At 40.0% G+C, this 22159-nt stretch overlaps 1 protein-coding gene across 2 annotated transcripts in view; it reads left to right on the forward strand.

Annotated features, from left to right (window-relative positions):
- EXOC4 (exocyst complex component 4) overlaps positions 1–22159 on the forward strand; it is an 806466-nt gene that overhangs the window by 211891 nt on the left and 572416 nt on the right. For both annotated transcript variants that reach the window (XM_070787321.1, XM_070787322.1), the window contains exons 8-9: positions 11295–11440; positions 21090–21178. In XM_070787321.1, coding sequence (XP_070643422.1) covers positions 11295–11440; positions 21090–21178 — 235 coding nt within the window. The remainder of the gene's footprint in view (positions 1–11294; positions 11441–21089; positions 21179–22159) is intronic.

Below are 22159 nucleotides of genomic sequence, written 5' to 3' on the forward strand. Positions count from 1 at the left end.
AAAGATTGTGATGAATAACCCGAGTTAGACAACTTAGATGAGGTGGACAGATTCCTAGAAAGAAAGAAGATACTGAAACTAGTTCAGGAAGAAATAGAAAATCTAAACTGTCCTATAGTAAATATAGGCATTCCTCATTTTATAGCAGTTTGCTTAATTGAGCTTTGCAGACATTGCATTTTTTAAAAATTGGAGGTTTGTGCGGTCCTATGTTGAGGAAGTCTGTTGGGGCTATATGTTCAGTAGCATTATTTTAAAATTACAGTATGTACATTTTTTCAGACATAGTGCTATTGTACATGTATAGTGTAGACATACATTTTGCATGCTCTTTGAAACAAAATCATGTGACTTGCTTTATTGCTGTATTCACTATATTGGAATGGTCTGGAACTGAACTCACAGTATCTTCAAGTTATGCCTATAAATTAAATAATTAAAAAGATTTCCTGCACATACATAAGTATACAAGTATTTTGTGAAGCATTTGAAGAAGAAATAATACCAATTTCTGTTTTGGACAAGAGAGATGAAGAAACATTTTTCAGCATATGCTGTGAGTCCATTGTTACCTTGATAAAAATTGGAGATAGCAGAGGAAACTATAGGTCAGTGTCCTTTGTGAACGCAGATGCAACAACCTCAAATGAAGTACTAACAGATTGAGTCCTTTAACATATGAACTGTGTTGTGTACCACAGTTAACTGGGATTTATCAGAAAAAAAATCAATGAATGTAATATGCCATATTCATAGAATAATGGGAAAACCCATGCAATTATCTCAGTAGATACTGGAAAGCACTTGATACCCACTGATGACTGAAAAGACAAAACCAAAACCTTTTGGCAAACTAGGACTAGAAAGGAACTTTCTCAATCTAATAAAAGGCTCTGTAAAAAACCTGTAACATAACAAGGGAAATTTTTGGAATGTTAGAAGTATTTTAAAATGACTGTGGTGATGGTTGCACAACCTATACATTTACCTAAACACTGTTGAACTGTACATGACAATTATGGTGTGTAAATTGTGCCCCAACAATGCTGTTCTAAAAATAAAGGATAAAATCAGGTTACAAATATTCAAAAATATATGTCCTTCACAGTATCCTTCAGAGAACTCCTAGACAAACACTTAACAGTCCTAATGGAAGTTAATTAGTGTATAAATCAAGGAAATCTCATCAGCATTATTTCCCCTTTCACAATTATGTATTTGAGGGTGCATATGAATATTCATATGCTTCACAAGGGATTATATTCCAAACTAAATTTATTGTTCCTATCAAACTCATTGTTACTGCCTTCCTGATTGTTGTTCATGGAACAATATTTTTTTAGCCCCTTGAATATGCAGTCTTTTTTGCCATTTTAAAACTTGTCTTCTTTCCTTCTAGAGTAGCTGGTTAAGTTTTTTTCATATTTTTTCTAGACATCAACTCAGAAATGTATGCCTAATTGTAAAATCTCATTGCCACTACTTTAGCTTAAAATCCTTTTTATTCTTTAAAATTCATCTTGGTAGGTTTTTTTCCTTGTCCCCTCCTTTTATCTTATTTCCTTAATCATTCATTTTTCCCCTGCAAATCCCATTGCCTTCTAATCTATTATTGTATATGCTAGCAGATTAATTTACTTAGAGTATATCCATCAACATTTTATTTACCCGTTGAAAGCTTTTTCCTGCCTCCTCATTCTGTACTTGACTTCAATACTGGGGTTACAGACCCTGAGAAGTTTGTGAATTTACCACCTTTCCAGGCTCATCTCTCAGGCTTCATTTTTATGTTACCTGAACTATTTTGTAGTTAACTGAAGACACCTGAAATTTCCCCAACACGGTTTCTTTATTTTTTCTTTCCTTTCTGCCTTATTTTTTGCTTGTTATACATTATAAGATTATATTTTTGTCCTATAGTGCCGTGATCTTGAAACTCTTTATTGTCCTTTGCATGCTCAATCGCTTCAGTCATGTCCGACTCTTTGCAGCCCTTTAGGCTGTGGCCCACCAGGCTCCGCTTGTCCATGGGATTCTTCCAGACAAGAATACTGGAGTGGGATGCCTTGCCCTCCTCCTGGGAATCCTTCCGACCCAGAAATCAAACCCGTGTCTCCTGTGTCTGCATTGCAGGCGGATTCTTTACCCACTGAACCACCTGGATGGGAGCAATCTTATCCTTCTATAAATGCTCACAACAATTTCTTTGACCCAATGCTTTCTACTTTCTCTCTTGTGTTGTAGTCATTCTTGTGTCTGTATGACTAGATAAGCACATTGAGGGAAGGATCGATTGATTTGGCTTGATTTGACTTTTAATTCCCTTAAAGTTTTAATTTATATGTAGTAAAATTCACTTGTTTTGATATTAGGATTTTTTTTTTTTTTTAGTCTTGATTTCATATCCAGGACAATATGTTGCATATTTTACATATTAAGTAAATATGTTTAAAGTAAATGAAACCTTTCTTTTAAAATTGGGATTTCTTTGTTAAAAACTCTTCTTTTCAGGGGACTGAGGAGCTAAATGTCTCTTTGAGACTTACCAGGAATTTGACAGAGGACCACAAAGTACTTGTGTAACTCTTGGAATTTTTTGGTTTCTTTTACTTTGAACACTAAGGAACTGTTCACAAGACCATATACATAGTAGTCTTAATGATACAATTGCCACTGATAATGAGTATAGTTAAGCAGGCAGCCTTTTATTTGCAGAATGACTGGTTTTCTTATGGCAGAATATTTTAGTCTTTATATAATAGGGAAATAAGACTGCTATTTTCAAAAGATAACTTTTTCTGTTTTTCTTTGTTACAAATATTTTACTCATTAGCAACCTTATGGGGGAGACCTGATAGTTTTTAGTAATTGTAAATAGTGGTCCTCATTTTTTAAACTATCATTACATTGTTTCAGTCTTACTGTTTAGTGTGTCTGGAATCAAGGTGACAGTCTGAGGGGTGTACTACTCTGATTTTGCTCCTCCTCTTCCTCCGGATTTCTCAAATTCTGGACATCCTGGTCTCCCTTTACCTAGGCCTTGTGTCCACCATCCAGAGAGCCTGGAGTTTCTGCGTGGCTTCTACTCTTACTCCGTGGTCCCTGGAAGGGTTCTCTGGGGAAAAGCCGAGGGAGCTCACCTAGTGTGCTTCCTTTCTTCCAGGGGTCATAACCAAAGGTACTGCCTAATTTGGTTCCTCTCCAGGGTCTTCAACTTCTGTTTTTTTTTTTTTTTTTTTTTTTTAGCTTTTATAATTACTATCAGTATGAGGGTTAATCCATTGAAAGCCACTTTGCTGTTCCTAGAACAGAAGCTCCTGGGCATCTGTATTTTAAAAGAGCAGATTATTAAAAACTGCAGTATTTATTATAGGCATATACAAGGTACCACATAAGGAAGTTGAGCCTTAGTTCATAGTGGGAGCTCAAGGTGATTTTTTTTTTTCTTTCACCTTAGTACTGCTGCTGTCATGCAGTAATCTAATTCTCAGATTCATGGTCGGGAGGGGGCTGGTAGGGGACACAAATACAGTATGGCTTTGACATAAATCATTGAACATATGAAGGTTGTAATCCGGAGAATCGCTCTCCTAGTTGCAAAGGTTGAAATCTGTGCAAACCACTATACTACTACTGTTTTCATAAGATACAGTGTTTTACAAAAATTGTATTTGTGATATTAATGTCGCTAGATGCATATTAGTATATTATTAGTATATATTCATTTATACATAGAATATATACATAGAATATATTCTGTATACATAGAATATACACATAGATGCATATTAGTGTATATTCATTTATCCAGAGATAGCTTAGTGAAGAAACACAGACTCATTCAGATTATCATAAGGAAATAAGGAAAACATACTGAAGACTGTAAGGATATATTGCGGGACCCAAGGGTAGAAAGTCTAAGACCTTATCAGATCAGTTTGAGACCTTTGCACTGTGGAAAACTTAGTTTGCAAACTGTAAATCTCTCTCCTGTGAGTCTTCTCTTTCTCTCTGGCCCTCTGGTTCATTCTTTATTCTCTCTGTGCAGATGGGCTTTCTGTGATTTTTCATCCACATGGTGAAAGATGATTGCCCCAGGGTATTTACATCTCCTCACGTTCACCAGCACAGACTGTGTCCCACTAACACAGAGAAATCTGACTAACTGATTGAGGGTTGGCTGTTTGCCTGGCAAAGTAGGCTCTGACATAGAGACATCCCAGGGTACAGGCCTGGCTCCTCCCAAGTCCATTAATGGTTGGGAAACAGTCCTTATGTGAGGCGAGCATTTTGTAAGCTGAAAGACACTAAAAAGGATCAGTATCTAGAAGGATCTCGATGTTTCACAAAGTAGCTAGTTGGGTAAATGGAGAAGCTGATAATAGGAGATGTGTTAATTCTAAGTCTGTAAATCTCGCATTTATTTAAAAACAAAATTCTCCATGTATAACCACAAGCAGCCATAGTTAATATGTTAAATAAAGAGGACTGTATAGTAAATGAGGGATTCGTTCAGAATGATGTTTTCAAAGTTAGAGCATGTTATAATTCTCAACATCTTGGCCCTGCTTTATATATCATGGAATTTCTGACTAGCATCTTAGCAACTGCTAATCAGTATTCTAGCAGAAGAGATGCTTGACCATCCCAGTTTGTATGCTCTGCTAAAGCATTATATTTCTTTGCTTCTACCACAGAACCATCTAACATACCAGATACTCAGTAAATACATTTGAATCATGATATCACTGGTATATATAGATTTTTCAGGTACTTTTCAATTATACTTTCATATTTCTTGTCTTCAGTTATTATTAAGTTGAACAGAAAGGTGGGGTTTTTCCATAATACCATATAGGAAAACCCCAAACAAACATTTTGGCCAACTCAATACAAATGAACACCTTTTAAGTTAAACTTAAAGCACAGATATTAATTATGCCTTTTAATTTTTTGAACTCTTGATCAAGAAGAAATAGTACTTCCTGATACTTACAGAGAGAAAAGAGATGCATGTCTGAAATAAGAAGGAATGTAAAGCCAAGAAGAATTATCTTCTGCAGATTTTCTGTGGGCAGAATGTATTTGATACTATATGAATGCCCTTTGACCCCGGAATTCCAATCTTGGGTGATTTTCCCCAGGCAAAAGACAAGCTGTATAGCTTATTTCTTTTCATAAAAATGGAAATTTGAACTCATCCGTGAGCACTTAGGAAATTTATGTACAATTTCGAAGATGCAGTATGTTATCCACAATGATGTAAAATTACCAAGAAATGATATGGTTATATTTTAATACCAAGCATCTGGTGTTTGTGTCAAGACTCTATAGTAGAAGATTTAACCTAATTCAGACACATTTCAGGCATCTTAGAGTAGGGGCTATTTGTTCTTTGAGATATTAAAAAATATTACACCTTTGCCAATTTGAGTGTCAACATAAAACTTTACCTGTTTTAAAGCAGTATTTTTCAGCTGGTGGTGAATGTTATTAGGAAAAAGAGGGAAACACAACGAAGGAAGCAGACATCACAAAGCCTGTGGTTAAAATCGCACCTCTCCCTTTGTCACTTTATTCACAGTGTACGTTTTTATACTCTGGACTCATTTATAGGGCTCTTTCTGCTTTGGAGACTATCGCTAATTTGCATCTGACAACATATGTACATCAAGGCTGGAGAAGGCAGTGGCACCCCACTCCAGTACTCTTGCCTGGAAAATCCCATGGATGGAGGAGCCTGGTGGGCTGCAGTCCATGGGGTCGCTAAGAGTCAGACACGACTGAGCGACTTCACTTTCACTTTTCACTTTCACGCATAGGAGAAGGAAATGGCAACCCACTCCAGTGTTCTTGCCTGGAGAATCCCAGGGACGGGGGAGCCTGGTGGGCTGCCGTCTCTGGGGTCGCACAGAGTCGGACATGACTGAAGCGACTTAGCAGCAGCAGCAACTATGCTGCAGTCCATGGGGTCACTGAGACTCGGATATGACTGAGCGACTTCACTTTCACTTTTCTCTTTCATGCACTGGAGAAGGAAATGGCAACCCACTCCAGTATTCTTGCCTGGAGAATCCCAGGGATGGCGGAGCCTGGTGGGCTGCTGTCTCTGGGGTCGCACAGAGTTGTACACGACTGAAGCGACTTAGCATAGCATAGCATAGCGTACATCAAGGCTTCTCATCACTTGCTTTTCAAAAAATTCATTGGTTCCCTATATTTTTTGATTCACTGGTATGTTGCATGGCTCTGTGGTAGAAGTAAAGAAATATAATGCTTTAAGGAACATAAAAGTTCCTCCTATTTATTAATGGTGAGGCATCTTTTCATTAGACAATAGCTAATAGTATTGGGCAGTTTTGGATGAATACTTATTTACTGATATGTAAAGTGGGTACTTTACATACACATTTACGTAACATTCAGAAAACGAAGATCATGGCATCTGGTCCCATCACTTCATGGGAAATAGATGGGGAAACAGTGGAAACAATGTCAGACTTTATTTTTCTGGGCTCCAAAATCACTGCAGATGGTGACTGCAGCCATGAAATTAAAAGACGCTTACTCCTTGGAAGGAAAGTTATGACCAACCTAGATAGCATATTGAAGAGCAGAGACATTACTTTGCCAACAAAGATTCGTCTAGTCAAGGCTATGGTTTTTCCTGTGGTCATGTATGGATGTGAGAGTTGGACTGTGAAGAAAGCTGAACGCCGAAGAATTGATGCTTTTGAACTGTGGTGTTGGAAAAGACTCTTGAAAGTCCCTTGAACTGCAAGGAAATCCAACCAGTCCGTTCTGAAGGAGATCAGCCCTGGGATTTCTTTGGAAGGAATGATGCTAAAGCTGAAACTCCAGTACTTTGGCCACCTCATGCGAAGAGTTGACTCATTGGAAAAGACTCTGATGCTGGGAAGGATTGGGGGCAGGAGGAGAAGGGGATGACAGAGGATGAGATGGCTGGATGGCATCACTGACTCGATGGATGTGAGTCTGAGTGAACTCCGGGAGTTGGTGATGGACAGGGAGGCCTGGCGTGCTGCAATTCATGGGTTCGCAAAGAGCTGGACACGACTGAGCGACTGATCTGATCTGAAAGTGGGTACTTGAGGAACTCAGAAAAGGAGACAGCTCATTTCCAGTGGCCTGGGAAAGGAGTTGTTGAAGAGAAAATATTGGAACTGTTTTTTGGAAGGGTCTGTTAGGAGAGAGGGTAGTCTAGGATAGACATTCCAGAAATGAGAAGGCCCAGGCATATACAGGGGAAAGTTAAGTGTGTAATCTTGATTGGAGTGCTGGTTTCATCTTAAGGAGAATAAGATATGATTGGAATATTGAGGTCAGATTGTTGTAAATGATGAGATTAAGAGTCTTGTGATGGTAGCAGCAACTGTGTTTGTTTTTTATTTTTTTTCTTTATGATTTTTATTGGAGTCGAGTTGATATTGTATAAGTTTCAGGTATACAGCAAAGTGAATCAGTTATACATATATACATCAGCTCTTTTTTAGATTTTTTTTCCCAGCTAGGCCATTACAGAGTACCTAGCAGAGTTCCTGTGCTATACAGTAGGTTCTTCTTAGTTGCCTATTTTATGTGGGCTTCTCTGGTGTCTCAGATGGTAAAAGAATTCACCTGCAATGCAGGAGACCCGGGTTTGATCCCTGGGTCAGAACCATCCCCCGGAAAAAGGAATGGCAACCCACTCCAGTATTCTTGCCTGGCGAATCCCATGGACAGAGGAGCCTGGTGGGGTGCAGTCCAGGGGTCGCACAGAGTCAGACACAACTGAGTGACTAACACTTTCACTTTTTTCTTTTTTTCAGTGTGTATATGTCAGTCCTAATTGCCTTTTGCCCCCTGGTAACTGTGCGTGTTTGTTTTCTACATCTGTAACTCTATTTCTGTTTTGTAGATAAAGTCACTTTTACACTTTTTTGGAGCAACTTTTTTTTTTAAGGAAGATCACTCTATTGAAGGTGTAGGAGGATTGGAAGAATAAGAGATGGGAGACAGAAAACTCAATGAGGAAAACTGCATGAGTTGAACTAACGTGGTGACTGTCAGAATGGACCAGAAGGGGCAACCTCATTGAGTTGAGAAAGAGAGATTAATGAATTTGGGCACTAACTCCTTTGTGAATACAAAGGATAAGGGAATGTATTAAGGATTGTTCTGAAGTTTTAAACCTGGAGATCAGTGACAGTAAGAAAATACTAAGCAGAAAGTTGAAAGAAGAAATTACTAATTTTTATGGGAAGATGATTTAGGTTTCAGAATTTAGGATTGATTTTATGTGAAATAAGTGAATAGGTCAGGCATGAAGTCACAGATGTAGGATTGAAGCTTGGGAGAGAAATGAGGGATAAAGACCACATTATGGTAGGGGACATAATATATGTGGAGACTGCTTTTTAAAGTTTAGAACCAAAAGACAGAAAGGAAAAAAGATAATAGATTGTGAGAACCAAAGGAAGATATTTGTCAACAGAAAAATGTATTAGAAATAGTATATTTGTATAGATAGAAAGGGAGAAGCTGGTGAATAGAAAGACTAAGAATCCTGAGCTCTAATAATTAAGGGGATGTGGAGAAAAAGAACAATGATCATAAAATACCTGGATTTTAAGGATGCTGCTTAGTTATGTCCTGGTCAGTCAATATTTTATTATAAAAGGACAGTCATTGATTTCTAGGACAATAATTACTTCAGAAGAATTACTTTGGTATAGTGTGGCTTTGGTAGAAACATAATTCTGTCATATTGGTGTAATGACCAACATTTAAGTGAAACCAGGGTATTTGTAGACATCATTCTGTGTTGAAATTTGAAAGATGTCAACAAGTTGAAATTCTTCTCTGATTTACTGACCTTCTTTTGATCACAGATTCCTGCAAACTTTATTAACATCAGTGCTAAATCTGCAAAATAATTGAGTCCCTCACTGGAATTGTTACTAGAGACCCAATTCAATTCTCTCTCTGACTGTTGTGCAATTTGGGTGATATATTAATAGAGATAGTACTTGTCATTATATTACTGCCTCAGCATACTGAGTAATACTCCAGGGACCTCATAAAGAAAAAAAACAAAACATTGACCAATCTCTTAACATGTTTCATTCTTTCCCAGTGAACTCTTTATTGTACAGAAAATCAAATGAAGTACATTTATTGTACAGAGGATGAAATAAAAGAAGCCCACAGGGGCTTCCCTGATGGCTTCAGTGGTAAAGAATCTGCCTGCCAGTGCAGGAAATGCAGGTTTGATCCTTGTGTCGGGAAGATCCCCTGGAGAAAGAAATGGCAACCCACTTCAGTATTCTTGCTGGGAAATCCCATGAGCCTGGTGGGCTACAGTCCATGGGTCTCAAAAATGTCAGAGACAACTTGGTGACTGAACAGCAACAACAAAAATCCATTCACTGACAGCTGCGATCCGTCTCAGTGATAGATTTTGTGCAGTTAGTGAGAGTGGACTGTCATGGGGAAGAAAACAGACAGGTGTGAACTAAACCTGAGTTGAAATCCTGACCTGTTACACTGTAAATATAAGACCTCAGGCTAGTTTCTACTTCCCTCCTTTTTTCCCTCTCCTTTTCTTTTGAGTTTTTTAAAGAGCATTTTAAAGCTCATAGTAAATTGTTGGAGAACATACAGAAAGTGAAAGTGAAAGTCGCTCAATTATGTCCGACTCTTTGCAACCTCATGGGCAATACAGTCCATGGAATTCTCCAGGCCAGAATACTGGAGTGGGTAGCCTATCCCTTCTGCAGGGGATCTTCCCAACCCAGGGATCAAACCCAGGTCTCCCGCATTGCAGGCAGATTCTTTACCAGCTGAGCCACAAGGGAAGCCCAAGAATACTGGAGTGGGTAGCCTATCCCTTCTTCAGAGAATCTGCCCAACCCAGGAATTGCACTGGGGTCTCCTGCATTGCAGGCGGATTCTTTACCAACTGAGCTATCAGGGAAGCCGGAGCGTACAGAAATTTCCTGTTAACTCCTGCTCCCCTACACCCATATGGGCTAGTTTTTTTAACACCACTAATTCTCAGTTTCCTCATCTCTAAATTAAAATTAGTAACACGTCATAGATTTGAGGATTGAGTAAGATCATGTTTCCAAAATGCCTGATATGTGATAAGTACTCAATAATGTGTATGTGATCATAATAGAGAAATGATTGGCTTTAAAATTTACTTGGAGCAGTATAGTCACAGATGCTTCATAAATGTTTTTTGATGATAATGCTTAATATGGTTCTCACACTTTGAATGAATGAATACACACACACACACACACACACACACACACCCACACACACCCCCATATGCAGGGATACTAGTGATATGGGATTTCAGTTCCGTCATGGATAGAATTGTTTGCCAACATGTACTGTTATACCACTTGGTTATCGCGAGATTGTAAATGTGGCAAGTGATTATAGAAGTGAGTTGATAGACTTTAGTCCCAGGTTAGATATTCTTAGGAACCGTGGTGATTTCTTTTCCAGATCTGCTGTTTTCTTTCTGAACAGTGGGGACTTTTTCTATACTTGTCTTAAAGATAGTACAACTGATTCTACCCAGGCCCCCGAACCCTTGAGGCTCTGAAGTGGATTCATTTTTATAAGCAGGACCTGATGGCAGTAGTGATTAAAAAAAAAAAAAAAAAAAACCCTGTTGCTTTTGTTGCTTTGAAGCTCTGAAGATGAGTAGTGGCCCTCAAGATAATTTGCGGGTCAAGACCACTTAGTCCACTGTGGCCTCCGCTGGCCTGCTTGGCAGGTGTTTTAGGTTGCTGGTCCATTTCCTTGTCTGTGTTCTGAGAACTGACCTCCCTGATAAGATTTTGTTCTTTAAATGAAGTAACACATCTAAATGGATTAGCCCCTTGCCTGCAACGTAGTAAGCGCTCAGTAAACATTACGGCATTACTGCTGATGCTACTATAATTTGGAATAATGAGGCTTAAATTATGACCGCAGGAGTATATTGCTTGACTCACCCAACTTCATGCCTGACACATAGTAGACCCTCAATAAAAACTTCCCATTTACCCCCACGTGCAAATGCCCACTATACCCTGTTCTCAGTTTTAGGCACAGGTAGCAAATCCATGACTTTTGGAACATAATGAATCTTTCCTTAGGTCTACTACTAGAAATAATGAATAGCTAGGTTAATACCCTTCTTAGTCAAGGAGGTTTTAGAATTAGGTCTTCATGGTTTTAAAACTGCATATCATAAAGGTGCATGTTAATTTTAAGCTGTTTATTTGCTTGTACAGATGCTGTTGACTGAGTACTTGGATATGAAAAATACACGTACAGCCTCTGAACCATCAGCGCAGCTCAGTTATGCCAGCAGTGGACGCGACTGTGCAGCCTTTTTTGCCAAGAAGAAACCTCAAAGGCCAAAAAATTCTCTTTTCAAGTAAGTATCTCCCTGCTGGTAAGATAGATGTTCACATGTGTTAGATCCAAGTTGAATGGTTTTCTACTTTATTAACAGTCATTATTTCATGCAGTTAAAGTTGCTTTGAAAGAATTATGGTAGCAATATATATTCCTCTTATATACTAAATATATATATTCAATTTTGTGTACTTTCGTCTTCTGTAAGAGGAGTGGCTATTTTGGACTATGGTTGCTGGACTATCTAAAACTTTTAATAATTTCTAGAATTCATTTCTGGGTATTTTTATATAAAATGAGAAATTCCCCTCTTGTTTCTGGGGAATTTTATATGGAATGAAAGGAAATGAAGTATTTTAGCCTTTGCAAAGGCCCCAAGTGCCAAGAAACAACCTTTGTTAATAAAGTCATAAAGCTAGCTAAGTAGTATTGGGTTTTACTTGAATTAATAAAAGAATAATGTGGACATTCTTTTTTCCTTATTATGACCAACTACCCTCCTCAGCAGGTCATAAGTTAGTGTCACTTGTAACAGCTAATAGTTAATATAATTATTAGCATTAATAGTAATAACAGTAACAGCTACCATTGCTCAAGTGCTTACTATGTACCAGGCACTGTGATAAATGGGTTTCTCAGGAGAGTCTCAATTAATCATAATTTAATTCAGATTATATCAGATTTGGGCAGCAAGAGTAGTGGTTAATACTTCTGAGTCCTTACTAAGTGCTAGCCAAGGCATAAAGCTATTTTCAAGGATTATCTCATTTACTCATTCATATAAAAATCTTATGGGTGTGGGTACTATTTTTCATGCTCTTTTACACATGAAAAAAAAGTTGAGGCACTGACTCCTTCAGTTCAGTTCAGTCGCTCAGTTGTGTCCAACTCTTTGTGACCCCATAAATCGCAGCACACCAGGCCTCCCTGTCCATCACCAACTCCCAGAGTTCACCCAAACTCATGTGCATCGAGTTGGTGATGCCATCCAGCCATCTCATCCTCTGTCGTCCCCTTCTCCTCCTGCCCCCAGTTCCTCCCAGCATCAGGGTCTTTTCCAATGAGTCAGCTCTTCACATGAGGTGGCCTAAGTATTGGAGTTTCAGCCTCAGCATCAGTCCTTCCAATGAACACCCAGGACTGGTCTCCTTTAGGATGGACTGGTTGGATCTCCTTGCAGTCCAAGGGACTCTCAAGAGTCTTCTCCAACACCACAGTTCAAAAGTATCAATTTTTCGGCGCTCAGCTTTCTTCACAGTCCAACTCTCACATCCATACATGACCACTGGAAAAACCATAGCCTTGACTAGACGGACCTTTGTTGGCAAATGTCTCTGCTTTTCAGTATGCTATCTAGGTTGGTCATAACTTTGCTTCCAAGGAGTAAGCGTGTTTTAATTTCATGGCTTAGACACATACAATTTAGTAAAGAAGACCGACAAGTAAATACTTGGTGATAGTACCATGAGTGCATGGTATTGGTGGAGGCCATGAAGGGACTCCCAATCAAAATCAGCTCTTAAGCTTCTCAGGAGACAACTTACACCATCCTGGGAGCGAAGCCAGCCCTTCCCCTGAATTAACAGTGCTGTGGGAAACAAAGCCTACCAAACACTACTGGTATGGTGTGGTTCATTCTCATGGTCAATGACTTTCTCTGCTCAGCCCTAGTCAGAGGGGATTATTGAACAACATACATGGTAAAGAAAAAGCTCATTGGAAACTGAAGTCTATCAAAATTACACATGATCTAAATGCAGTGTGGTATCCTGGAACAGGAAAAGATTATTAGTGGAAAATTTTTGTGAGATTCAAATGAAGTGTGTAGTTCAATATCATACCCATGTTAATTTATTAGATGCAACAAAATGTTCTGCAATTATGTAAGACATTAACATTAGGGAGGGTTTGGGGTGAAAGGTATACAGCAGCTCTTTGTACCGTTTTGTATCTTTTCTATAAACTTGATTCCAAAATTCAGTTTTTTTTTAAAAAATTTAAAACTTGACACATAAGAGGTTAAGTTCTTTAAGTTAAGTTACATAAGGTCACATAACTAGCAAGTGGTAGAAACAGGATTTAAATCTTGGCTAACCTATGTTCTTGTGAGGATTAATAGATATTTAAAAGATCATATCTGAGCATGTAAAATGAGTACAGAAATACATCCCAATGTTGTGAATTCCTACTTTTTAAATATTTGGAAGTCCAGTATCCTCTATTGATTCACTTTTGAGATTTGTTTTCTATCAGGTATTCATAGAGTTCTTAATCATTAAGGAAGGTTTCAACAGTTCATTTATCTTGGAGTCTTGAGGAGAGCAGATTTCCTGTGCCCAGACTGTAGTAAAATCCACTCTGTTTATTGAATTTGTTCTTTAAAAACAAACAAAAAAAAAAACAGTTTTATTCACAGGTTGTTTGCAGTAGGAGTTAAAATGCTTTAGTCTGCAAGTAACATAGGACCCCAAGTGAATAGGTTAACTTGTAAGAAGGTTATTACCTCACACGTAAGTGTGACTGTAGAGGATTCCTCAATTCACCAATACAGTGTCATCAAGGACTCGGTCCTTTCCTTTTCTCTTTGCATTCAGTCCCACTCCAGTAAAAATGGTGGTGTCAAGGAAACTGTGTGATTCATCCCACAAATCTTTTTCTTTTTAAATTAATAGGCTTAATTTTTTATAGCCATTTTAGATTTGCAGAAAAATTGATTTCCCTTATGTACAGAGATTTTCCTTATGTTCCTCTGCTCCACAGTTTCTCCTCTGATTAACATCTTGCTTAGGCATGGCACATTAGTTACACTGAGGAACCAACATTGATACATCATTATTAAAGTTCTTTGTTTATATTAGCATTCACTCTCTGTGTTATATAGTTGCACTGGTTTGGAGAAATATATGATGTCATGTGTCTACCATTATCGTATCTAACAGAGTAACTTCACTGTCCTAAATATCCTGTTTTTCACTTACTCATTCCTCCTCCTTTTCCTTACTGCCGAACCCCTAGAAATGAATGATCTTTTTTTGTTTTTAAACTGTCTCTGTAGTTTGCTCTTTCTAGAAGGTCTTAAAGACAATACCCAGTCTTTTCAGAGTGGCTTCTTTCACATGTAACGTTCATCCGTGTCTTTTTGTGGCATATTTTGTGTTGCTAAATAATACTAGTTTTGTGACCGTACCACAGTTTTCCCTTTCAGTCATTGAGAGACATCTTGGTTGCTTCCAGCTTCTGGCAGTCATGGATAAAGTTGTGATACAGATTCATGTGCAGGGTTTAGTGTCAGTGTCCGTATTTGACTCATTTAGGTAAACGCCCTGGAGCGTGATTGCTGGATCACATGGTAGGACTGTGTTTTAACTTTTTAAGACGCCATGGAACTGCCTTCTGAAATGGCTTTAGCATTTCAAATCCTTTTTAATTCATGAGTAGTGGTTAGTCATCCATTTGTTCATGTTTTCTGCCAGGGGCAAAGCCCCTCTGCAAGCCCATTCCTGAACCAGTCACTGGCAAGGGGAAGGAAACCATGGTGACTGTCTTTAAAGCAGTCAGAGTTTATCTTTGGTAAGAGGTCTCCAGCTGGAGAGGGGGCCCCTTCCCCTGAGCTTCCTGCTGAGGGAAGAGGGATGGAGGACACAGATGCCCAGATAAAATTAAGGCTGTGCCAGCAAGCAAGATATCATGGGAGAAAGGTGGTTGATGGAGGCAGCTAAGACTGCCTCAGGTGCTGCCTAAGGCCTACTGTGGCTGCTGCTGCTGCTAAATCACTTCAGTTGTGTCCGACTCTGTGTGACCCCACAGACAGCAGCCCACCAGGCTCCCCCGTCCCTGGGATTCTCCAGGCAAGAACACTGGAGTGTGTTGCCATTTCCTTCTCCAATGCATGAAAGTGAAAAGTGAAAGTAAAGTCGCCCAGTCGTGTCCGACCCTTAGTGATCCCATGGACTGCAACCTACCAGGCTCCTCCGTCCATGGGATTTTCCAGGCGAGAGTACTGGAGTGGGCTGCCATTGCCTTCTCCTGTTAGGCCTTTTCTTTCCTCCCTCCCCTGCCTTCCTTCCTCCAACCCTCCTCATCCTCCTCTTCCCTCCTGAAGCTCAGCTGACCATTTTCACTCTATGCATATTGCCAAAAGCAAGTTTCAGGGTGTTTAGATTTCATACTGTCACCCCTCACCCCTAACTGTGAACATCAGACCACATAAGCATTTTTAGACACTTAACCAATCTTGAAATTGTGGTTTTGGAAAACATAAGTTATTGGAAGTGAGTAAATGAACTTAAATCATTACACGTTTGTTATTATTGCATAATAATAGAATGAAGGGAAGGAGCCAAAGCAAAAACAATACCCAGTTGTGGATGTGACTGGTGATAGAAGCAAGGTCCGATGCTGTAAAGGGTAATGTTGCATAGGAACCTGGAATGTCAGGTCCATGAATCAAGGCAAATTGGAAGTGGTCAAACAGGAAATGGCAAGAGTGAACGTCGACATTTTAGGAATCAGCAAACTAAAACGGACTGGGATGGGTGAATTTAACTTGGATGACCATGGTATCTATACTGTGGGCAGGAATCCCTTAGAAGAAATGGAATAGCCATCATGGTCAACAAAATAGTCTAAAATGCAGTACTTGGATGCAATCCCAAAAATTACAGATCTCTGTTCGTTTCCAAGGCAAACCATTCAATATCACAGTAATCCAAGTCTGTGCCCCAACCAGTAATGCTGAAGAAGCTGAAGTTGAACGGTTCTATGAAGACCTACAAGACCTTTTAGAACTAACACCCAAAAAAGATGTCCTTTTCATTCATTATAGGGGACTGGAATGCAATAGTAGGAAGTCAAGAAATACCTGGAGTAACAGGCAAATTTGGCCTTGGAATACGGAATGAAGCAGGGCAAAGACTAATAGAGTTTTGCCAAGAGGACGCACTTATCATAACAAACACCCTCTTCCAACAACACAAGAGAAGACTCTACACATGGACATCACCAGATGGTCAGCACCGAAATCAGATTGATTATATTCTTTGTAGCCAAAGATGGAGAAGCTCTATACAGTCAGCAAAAACAAGACTGGGAGCTGACTGTGGCTCAGACCATGAACTTTTTATTGCCAAATTCAGACTTAAATTGAAGAAAGTAGGGAAAACCACTAGACCATTCAGGTATGACCTAAATCAAATCCCTTATGATTATACAGTGGAAGTGAGAAATAGATTCAAGGGCCTAGATTTGATAGACAGAGTGCCTGATGAGCTATGGATGGAGGTACATGACATTGTACAGGAGACAGGGATCAAGACCATCCCCAAGGAAAAGAAATGCAAAAAAGCAAAATGGCTGTCTGAGGAGGCCTTACAAATAGCTGTGAAAAGAAGAGACGCAAAAAGCAAAGGAGAAAAGGAAAGATATAAGCATCTGAATGCAGAGTTCCAAAGAATAGCAAGGAGAGATAAGAAAGCCTTTCTCAGTGATCAATGCAAAGAAATAGAGGAAAACAACAGAATGGGAAAGACTACAGATCTCTTCAAGAAAATTAATGATACAAAGGAAACATTTCATGCAAAGATGGGCTCAATAAAAGACAGAAATGGTATGGACCTAACAGAAGCAAAAGATATTAAGAAGAGGTGGCAAGAATACACAGAAGATGTGCACCAAAAAGATCTTCACGACCCAGATAATCATGATGGTGTGATCACTGACCTAGAGCCAGGCATCCTGGAATGTGAAGTCAAGTGGGCCTTAGAAAGCATCACTATGAACAAAGCTAGTGGAGGTGATAGAATTCCAGTGAGCTATTTGAAATCCTGAAAGATGATGCTGTGAAAGTGCTGCACTCAATATGCCAGCAAATTTGGAAAACTCAGCAGTGGCCACAGGACTGGAAAAGGTCAGTTTTCATTCCAATCCCAAAGAAAGGCAATGCCAAGAATGCTCAAACTACCACACAATTGCACTCATCTCACACGCTAGTAAAGTAATCCTCAACATTCTCCAAGCCAGGCTTCAGCAATATGTGAACTGTGAACTTCCTGATGTTCAAGCTGGTTTTAGCAAAGGCAGAGGAACCAGAGATCAAATTGCCAACATCTGATACGGCTTCTGCTGCTAAGTCACTTCAGTCATGTCTAACTCTGTGTGACCCCGAAGACGGCAGCCAGCAGGCTCCCCCATCCCTGGGATTCTCCAGGCAAGAACACTGGAGTGGGTTGCCATTTCCTTCTCCAATGCATGAAAGTGAAAAGTGAAAGTGAAGTTGCTCAGTTGTGTCTGACCCTCAGTGACCCATGGACTGCAGCCCACCAGGCTCCTCCGTCCATGGGATTTTCCAGGCAGGAGTACTGGAGTGGGGTGCCATTGCCTCCTCTGGCCAACATCCGCTAGATCATGCAAAAAGGAAGAGAATTCCAAAAAAACATCTATTTCTGCTTTATTGACTATGCCAAAGCCTTTGACTGTGTGGATCACAATAAACTGTGGAAAATTCTGAAAGAGATGGGCATACCAGACCACCTGACCTGCCTCTTGAGAAACCTGTATGCAGGTCAGGAAGCAATAGTTAGAACTGGACATGGAACAGACTGGTTCCAAATAGGAAAAGGAGTATGTCAAGGCTATCTATTGCCACTCTGCTTATTTAACTTATATGCAGAATACATCATGAGAAATGCTGGGCTGGAAGAAACACAAGCTGGAATCAAAATTGCCGGGAGAAATATCAATCACGTCAGATATGCAGATGACACCACCCTTATGGCAGAAAGTGAAGAGGAACTAAAAAGCCTCTTGATGAAAGTGAAGGAGGAGACTGAAAAAGTTGGCTTAAAGCTCAACATTCAGAAAACTAAGATCATGGCATCTGGTCCCATCAGTTCATGGGAAATAGATGGGGAAACAGTGGGAACAGTGTCAGACTTTATTTTTCTGGGCTCCAAAATCACTGCAGATGGTGATTGCAGACATGAAATTAAAAGACACTTACTCTTTGGAAGGAAAGTTATGACCAACCTAGATAGCATATTAAAAAACAGAGATATTACTTTGCCAACAAAGGTCCGTCTAGTCAAGGCTGTGGTTTTTCCTGTGGTCATGTATGGATGTAAGAGTTGGACTGTGAAAAAAGCTGAGCACTGAAGTATTGATGCTTTTGAACTGTGGTGTTGGAGAAGACTCTTGAGAGTCCCTTAGACTGCAAGGAGGTCCAAGCAGTCCACTCTGAAGGAGGTCAGTCCTGGTTGTTCTTTGGAAGTACTGATGCTAAAGCTGAAACTCCAATACTTTGGCCACCTCATGCGAAGAGTTGACTCATTAGAAGAGACCCTGATGCTGGGAGGGATTGAGGGCAGGAGGAGAAGGGGACGACCAAGGATGAGATGGCTGGATGGCATCACCGACTCGATGGACGTGAGTCTGAGTGAACTCCGGGAGTTGGTGATGGACAGGGAGGCCTGGCATGCCGCAATTCATGGACTCACAAAGAGTGGGACACGCCTGAGCAACTGAACTGAACTGAAAACTCATCACTCACACAGAATTAGGCCATTCTTACAGATCTTCCTGTTTCTTGTTTTGGTTCCACCATTAATGAGTCGTGTGAGTCAGGGCTGTTCTCCTGTCTCAATGGCCCCTCATGCCTTTGGCTGTAAAATTAGGTGAGACTGGCTAATCCTTCTTGCCTCTTTTACTGTAAAATTGTATCAATCTGTGGCTTGTTGCAAACACAAAAAGGATTCCCAAGTAGTAAAAATACATCAGGTCATAAAGGATTCAGATTCTGGCAAGTCCTCTGTTCTTATCACATCCATGAGGAACTTTATTGCTGTCTTTAACTGCCCCTGCTGCTGCTGCTGCCAAGTTGCTTCAGTCGTGTCCGACTCTGTGCGACCCCATAGATGGCAGCCCACCAGGCTCCCCCGTCCCTGGGATTCTCCAGGCAAGAACACTGGAGTGGGTTGCCATTTCCTTCTCCAGTGCATGAAAGTAAAAAGTGAAAGTGAAGTCACTCAGTCATGTCTGACTCTTATCGACCCCATGGACTGCAGCCCACCAGGCTCCTCTGTCCATGGGATTTTCCAGGCAGGAGTACTGGAGTGGGGTGCCATTGCCTTCTCCGTTAATTGCCCCTAGCCAAGGTTAATTGGGTGTATTTAAGTCTTCTCTTATGGTATTCCGTGTGCCTTTGTAGTGTTTGCCCGAGTATTTTTTTCCCCTTTGCCGTTTCTGATCAGTAGCTGTCAGTGTGCTTTTTGGAGGTCAGTGGTTTCTTGTCAGCTCTTGACTGGCAGGTGGCACTTTTGAAGTACCGCGCCCTTTGTCTTCCCTCTGGCTATTCGTGCCCTCTCAGTTCTTGGCAGGGTGCAGAGAAAGGATCAAGTGACTCAAGTGTTTCCCTCACACTGACATTCATCTTGGTATTCATCTTCCTTGTCAAAGAATGGATAAAGAAGGCATAATTAAGAAAATATTGAGGCTCCTTTGTTGTGACCAGAAACCTGTCCCATCATCACTGATGCTTTTTCACTGTTTTTACCCCTGAGTGGCTATAATTCTTAGAAGGATTTCTCCTGTCAGCCTGTTATCCTGGCTTTGAATGCCTCAGGTTTGAAATGGGATTTCTTAGCACATCGAAGAATTTACTGTTTGATATAATCATAATTTTTCCTGTTTGTTGTTGTCCCGTATCTGCAAGTTATTCTTTGTTATTTTTTTAAGAATGAGTGAGTGAATGAACAATGCCTTTACCTTTTCTTTTTAGTTAAAGAAATTGGTGCCTTTTTATTTATTTATTGTTGTCTGTGCCCTGTGGCATTCGGGATCTTAGTTCCCTGACCAGGGATCGCGTCCAGACCTCCTGCATTGGGAGCCCAGAGTCTTAGCCACTGGACCACCAGGGAAGTCCCACTGCAAGTTACTTTGAAGACTATGATTTGTTTCTGTTTTTATTCACTTTCTTGTCATTTTAGCTTTTAAAGACATGTTCTAGATCACGAACCTATCCACCATGTTTCTAGTCTCTGAAACCATTCCTGGGGAGATATGAACAGACATTGTGTAGCTTGGTATTTTTCAAAGTATTTTATGTGGCAGGTGGCAGGTAAGAATTCTGACAACTGTTTAGAAGGTATATGGCTTTTGAGGGCTGTTACGGAGAGACTGCAGATGTCTTGTTTCTCTGGTGTAGCTATTTAACATCATTTCAAAGAGCCCACCGTGCTCATCCTGTCACTAGTTGGAAGGGCAAGAGTTCAGCTCCGAGGAGCCAGTATTTCTGTGGTGGCAGCTGGCAGCCACTGAAGGCTTTTGGGTTGCATAGGAGGAAAGTCAGAATGACTTTATGAGATGCTTGTGTGGATTGTGTGTAGGGATCTTGGTGAGGGATCTGAAGACAATAGAAAGTTGCAAGAGATTAAGTTGTATCAGTTGAAATCAAGAATGAGCAGAAGATCCAAATTCTGTCTTGGAAGAGCATTTCGCCAGGAATACCATTCACAAATCACGATCCATGGCAGCCTGCCCTGGATCAGGACATTTTGGTCATGGAGTACTAGTGAGCATCCCATGGATGGAGTAGGTTACTTTGGGGATATACGTAGCTGGACACCACCTATTTGGTTACTCCCTCACTGTGTGTTTTTTGCTGCGTTTCATTGCAGGTTCGAATCCTCCTCCCATGCCATCAGCATGAGTGCCTACTTGAGAGAACAGAGAAGGGAGCTGTACAGTCGGAGCGGAGAACTTCAAGGTGGGTAACTGACCCTCCCTGGAAAAAGTCATTTTCTGGAGGAAGATCTGAAGTGTTCATAGCATGTGAATTTGAGGTCTGCATTCATAGGATTCTTTCACAATAGCAAAGATTTAAAGACTTGGTAATCTGTTTCTTCTATCATTTCCCAGCTTCTGCCGCCAAGCAGCTAAAACTGTTACTATAGCTGCAGGATTTATAGACCTGCCACCATTCAAGTGGGAGCTCAAAGTGCAAAGAAAAGGAGGGCAGTTCCCTCTTGCTTAAAGATGACGGACATGATTCCAGTCACCGTCTAGAGGAACGCCCATCTTCTGTGGCTGCCATGGTTATTTTAATTATTGTTTTCGATACTTTCTGGAGTATCACAGGAATGCTTGAGATTTGGAAAAGGGAAGAAGGATGCCTTTATTTATTTATTTATTTTTCATATTTATATCTGTTCTAAATTTTATTTGTTTTCATAATTATATTCTAGACCTCACAAAGGGTATTAATACAAGGCAGAAAAATCAATTATTTGTTATTCTTAATAGTTACCTTGAGTTTTTTTTGTTTGTTTGTTTATTTATTTTTTAACTTCTTTTTTTTTCTTAATTTTATTTTATTTTTAAACTTTACATAATTGTATTAGTTTTGCCAAATATCAAAATGAATCCGCCACAGGTATACATGTGTTCCCCATCCTGAACCCTCCTCCCTCCTCCCTGCCCATACCATCCCTCTGGGTCGTCCCAGTGCACTAGCCCCAAGCATCCAGTATCGTGCATCGAACCTGGACGGGCAACTCATTTCTTACATGATATTTTACATGTTTCCATGTCATTCTCCCAAATCTTCCCACCCTCTCCCTTTAAATAGTGTGTGCTGACATAGCTTTGATACACAGGATATTTGATACTTAGGTGTGGTTACCAAATAGTTGAAATCTGAAGAAGAAAATACTTAAGAAAATAAATGAGTAAATTTAATTAAATAAAA

The sequence above is a fragment of the Bos indicus genome, chromosome 4 (genome assembly GCF_029378745.1).
Source record: "Bos indicus isolate NIAB-ARS_2022 breed Sahiwal x Tharparkar chromosome 4, NIAB-ARS_B.indTharparkar_mat_pri_1.0, whole genome shotgun sequence".
NCBI classification, from domain to species: Eukaryota; Metazoa; Chordata; class Mammalia; order Artiodactyla; family Bovidae; genus Bos; species Bos indicus.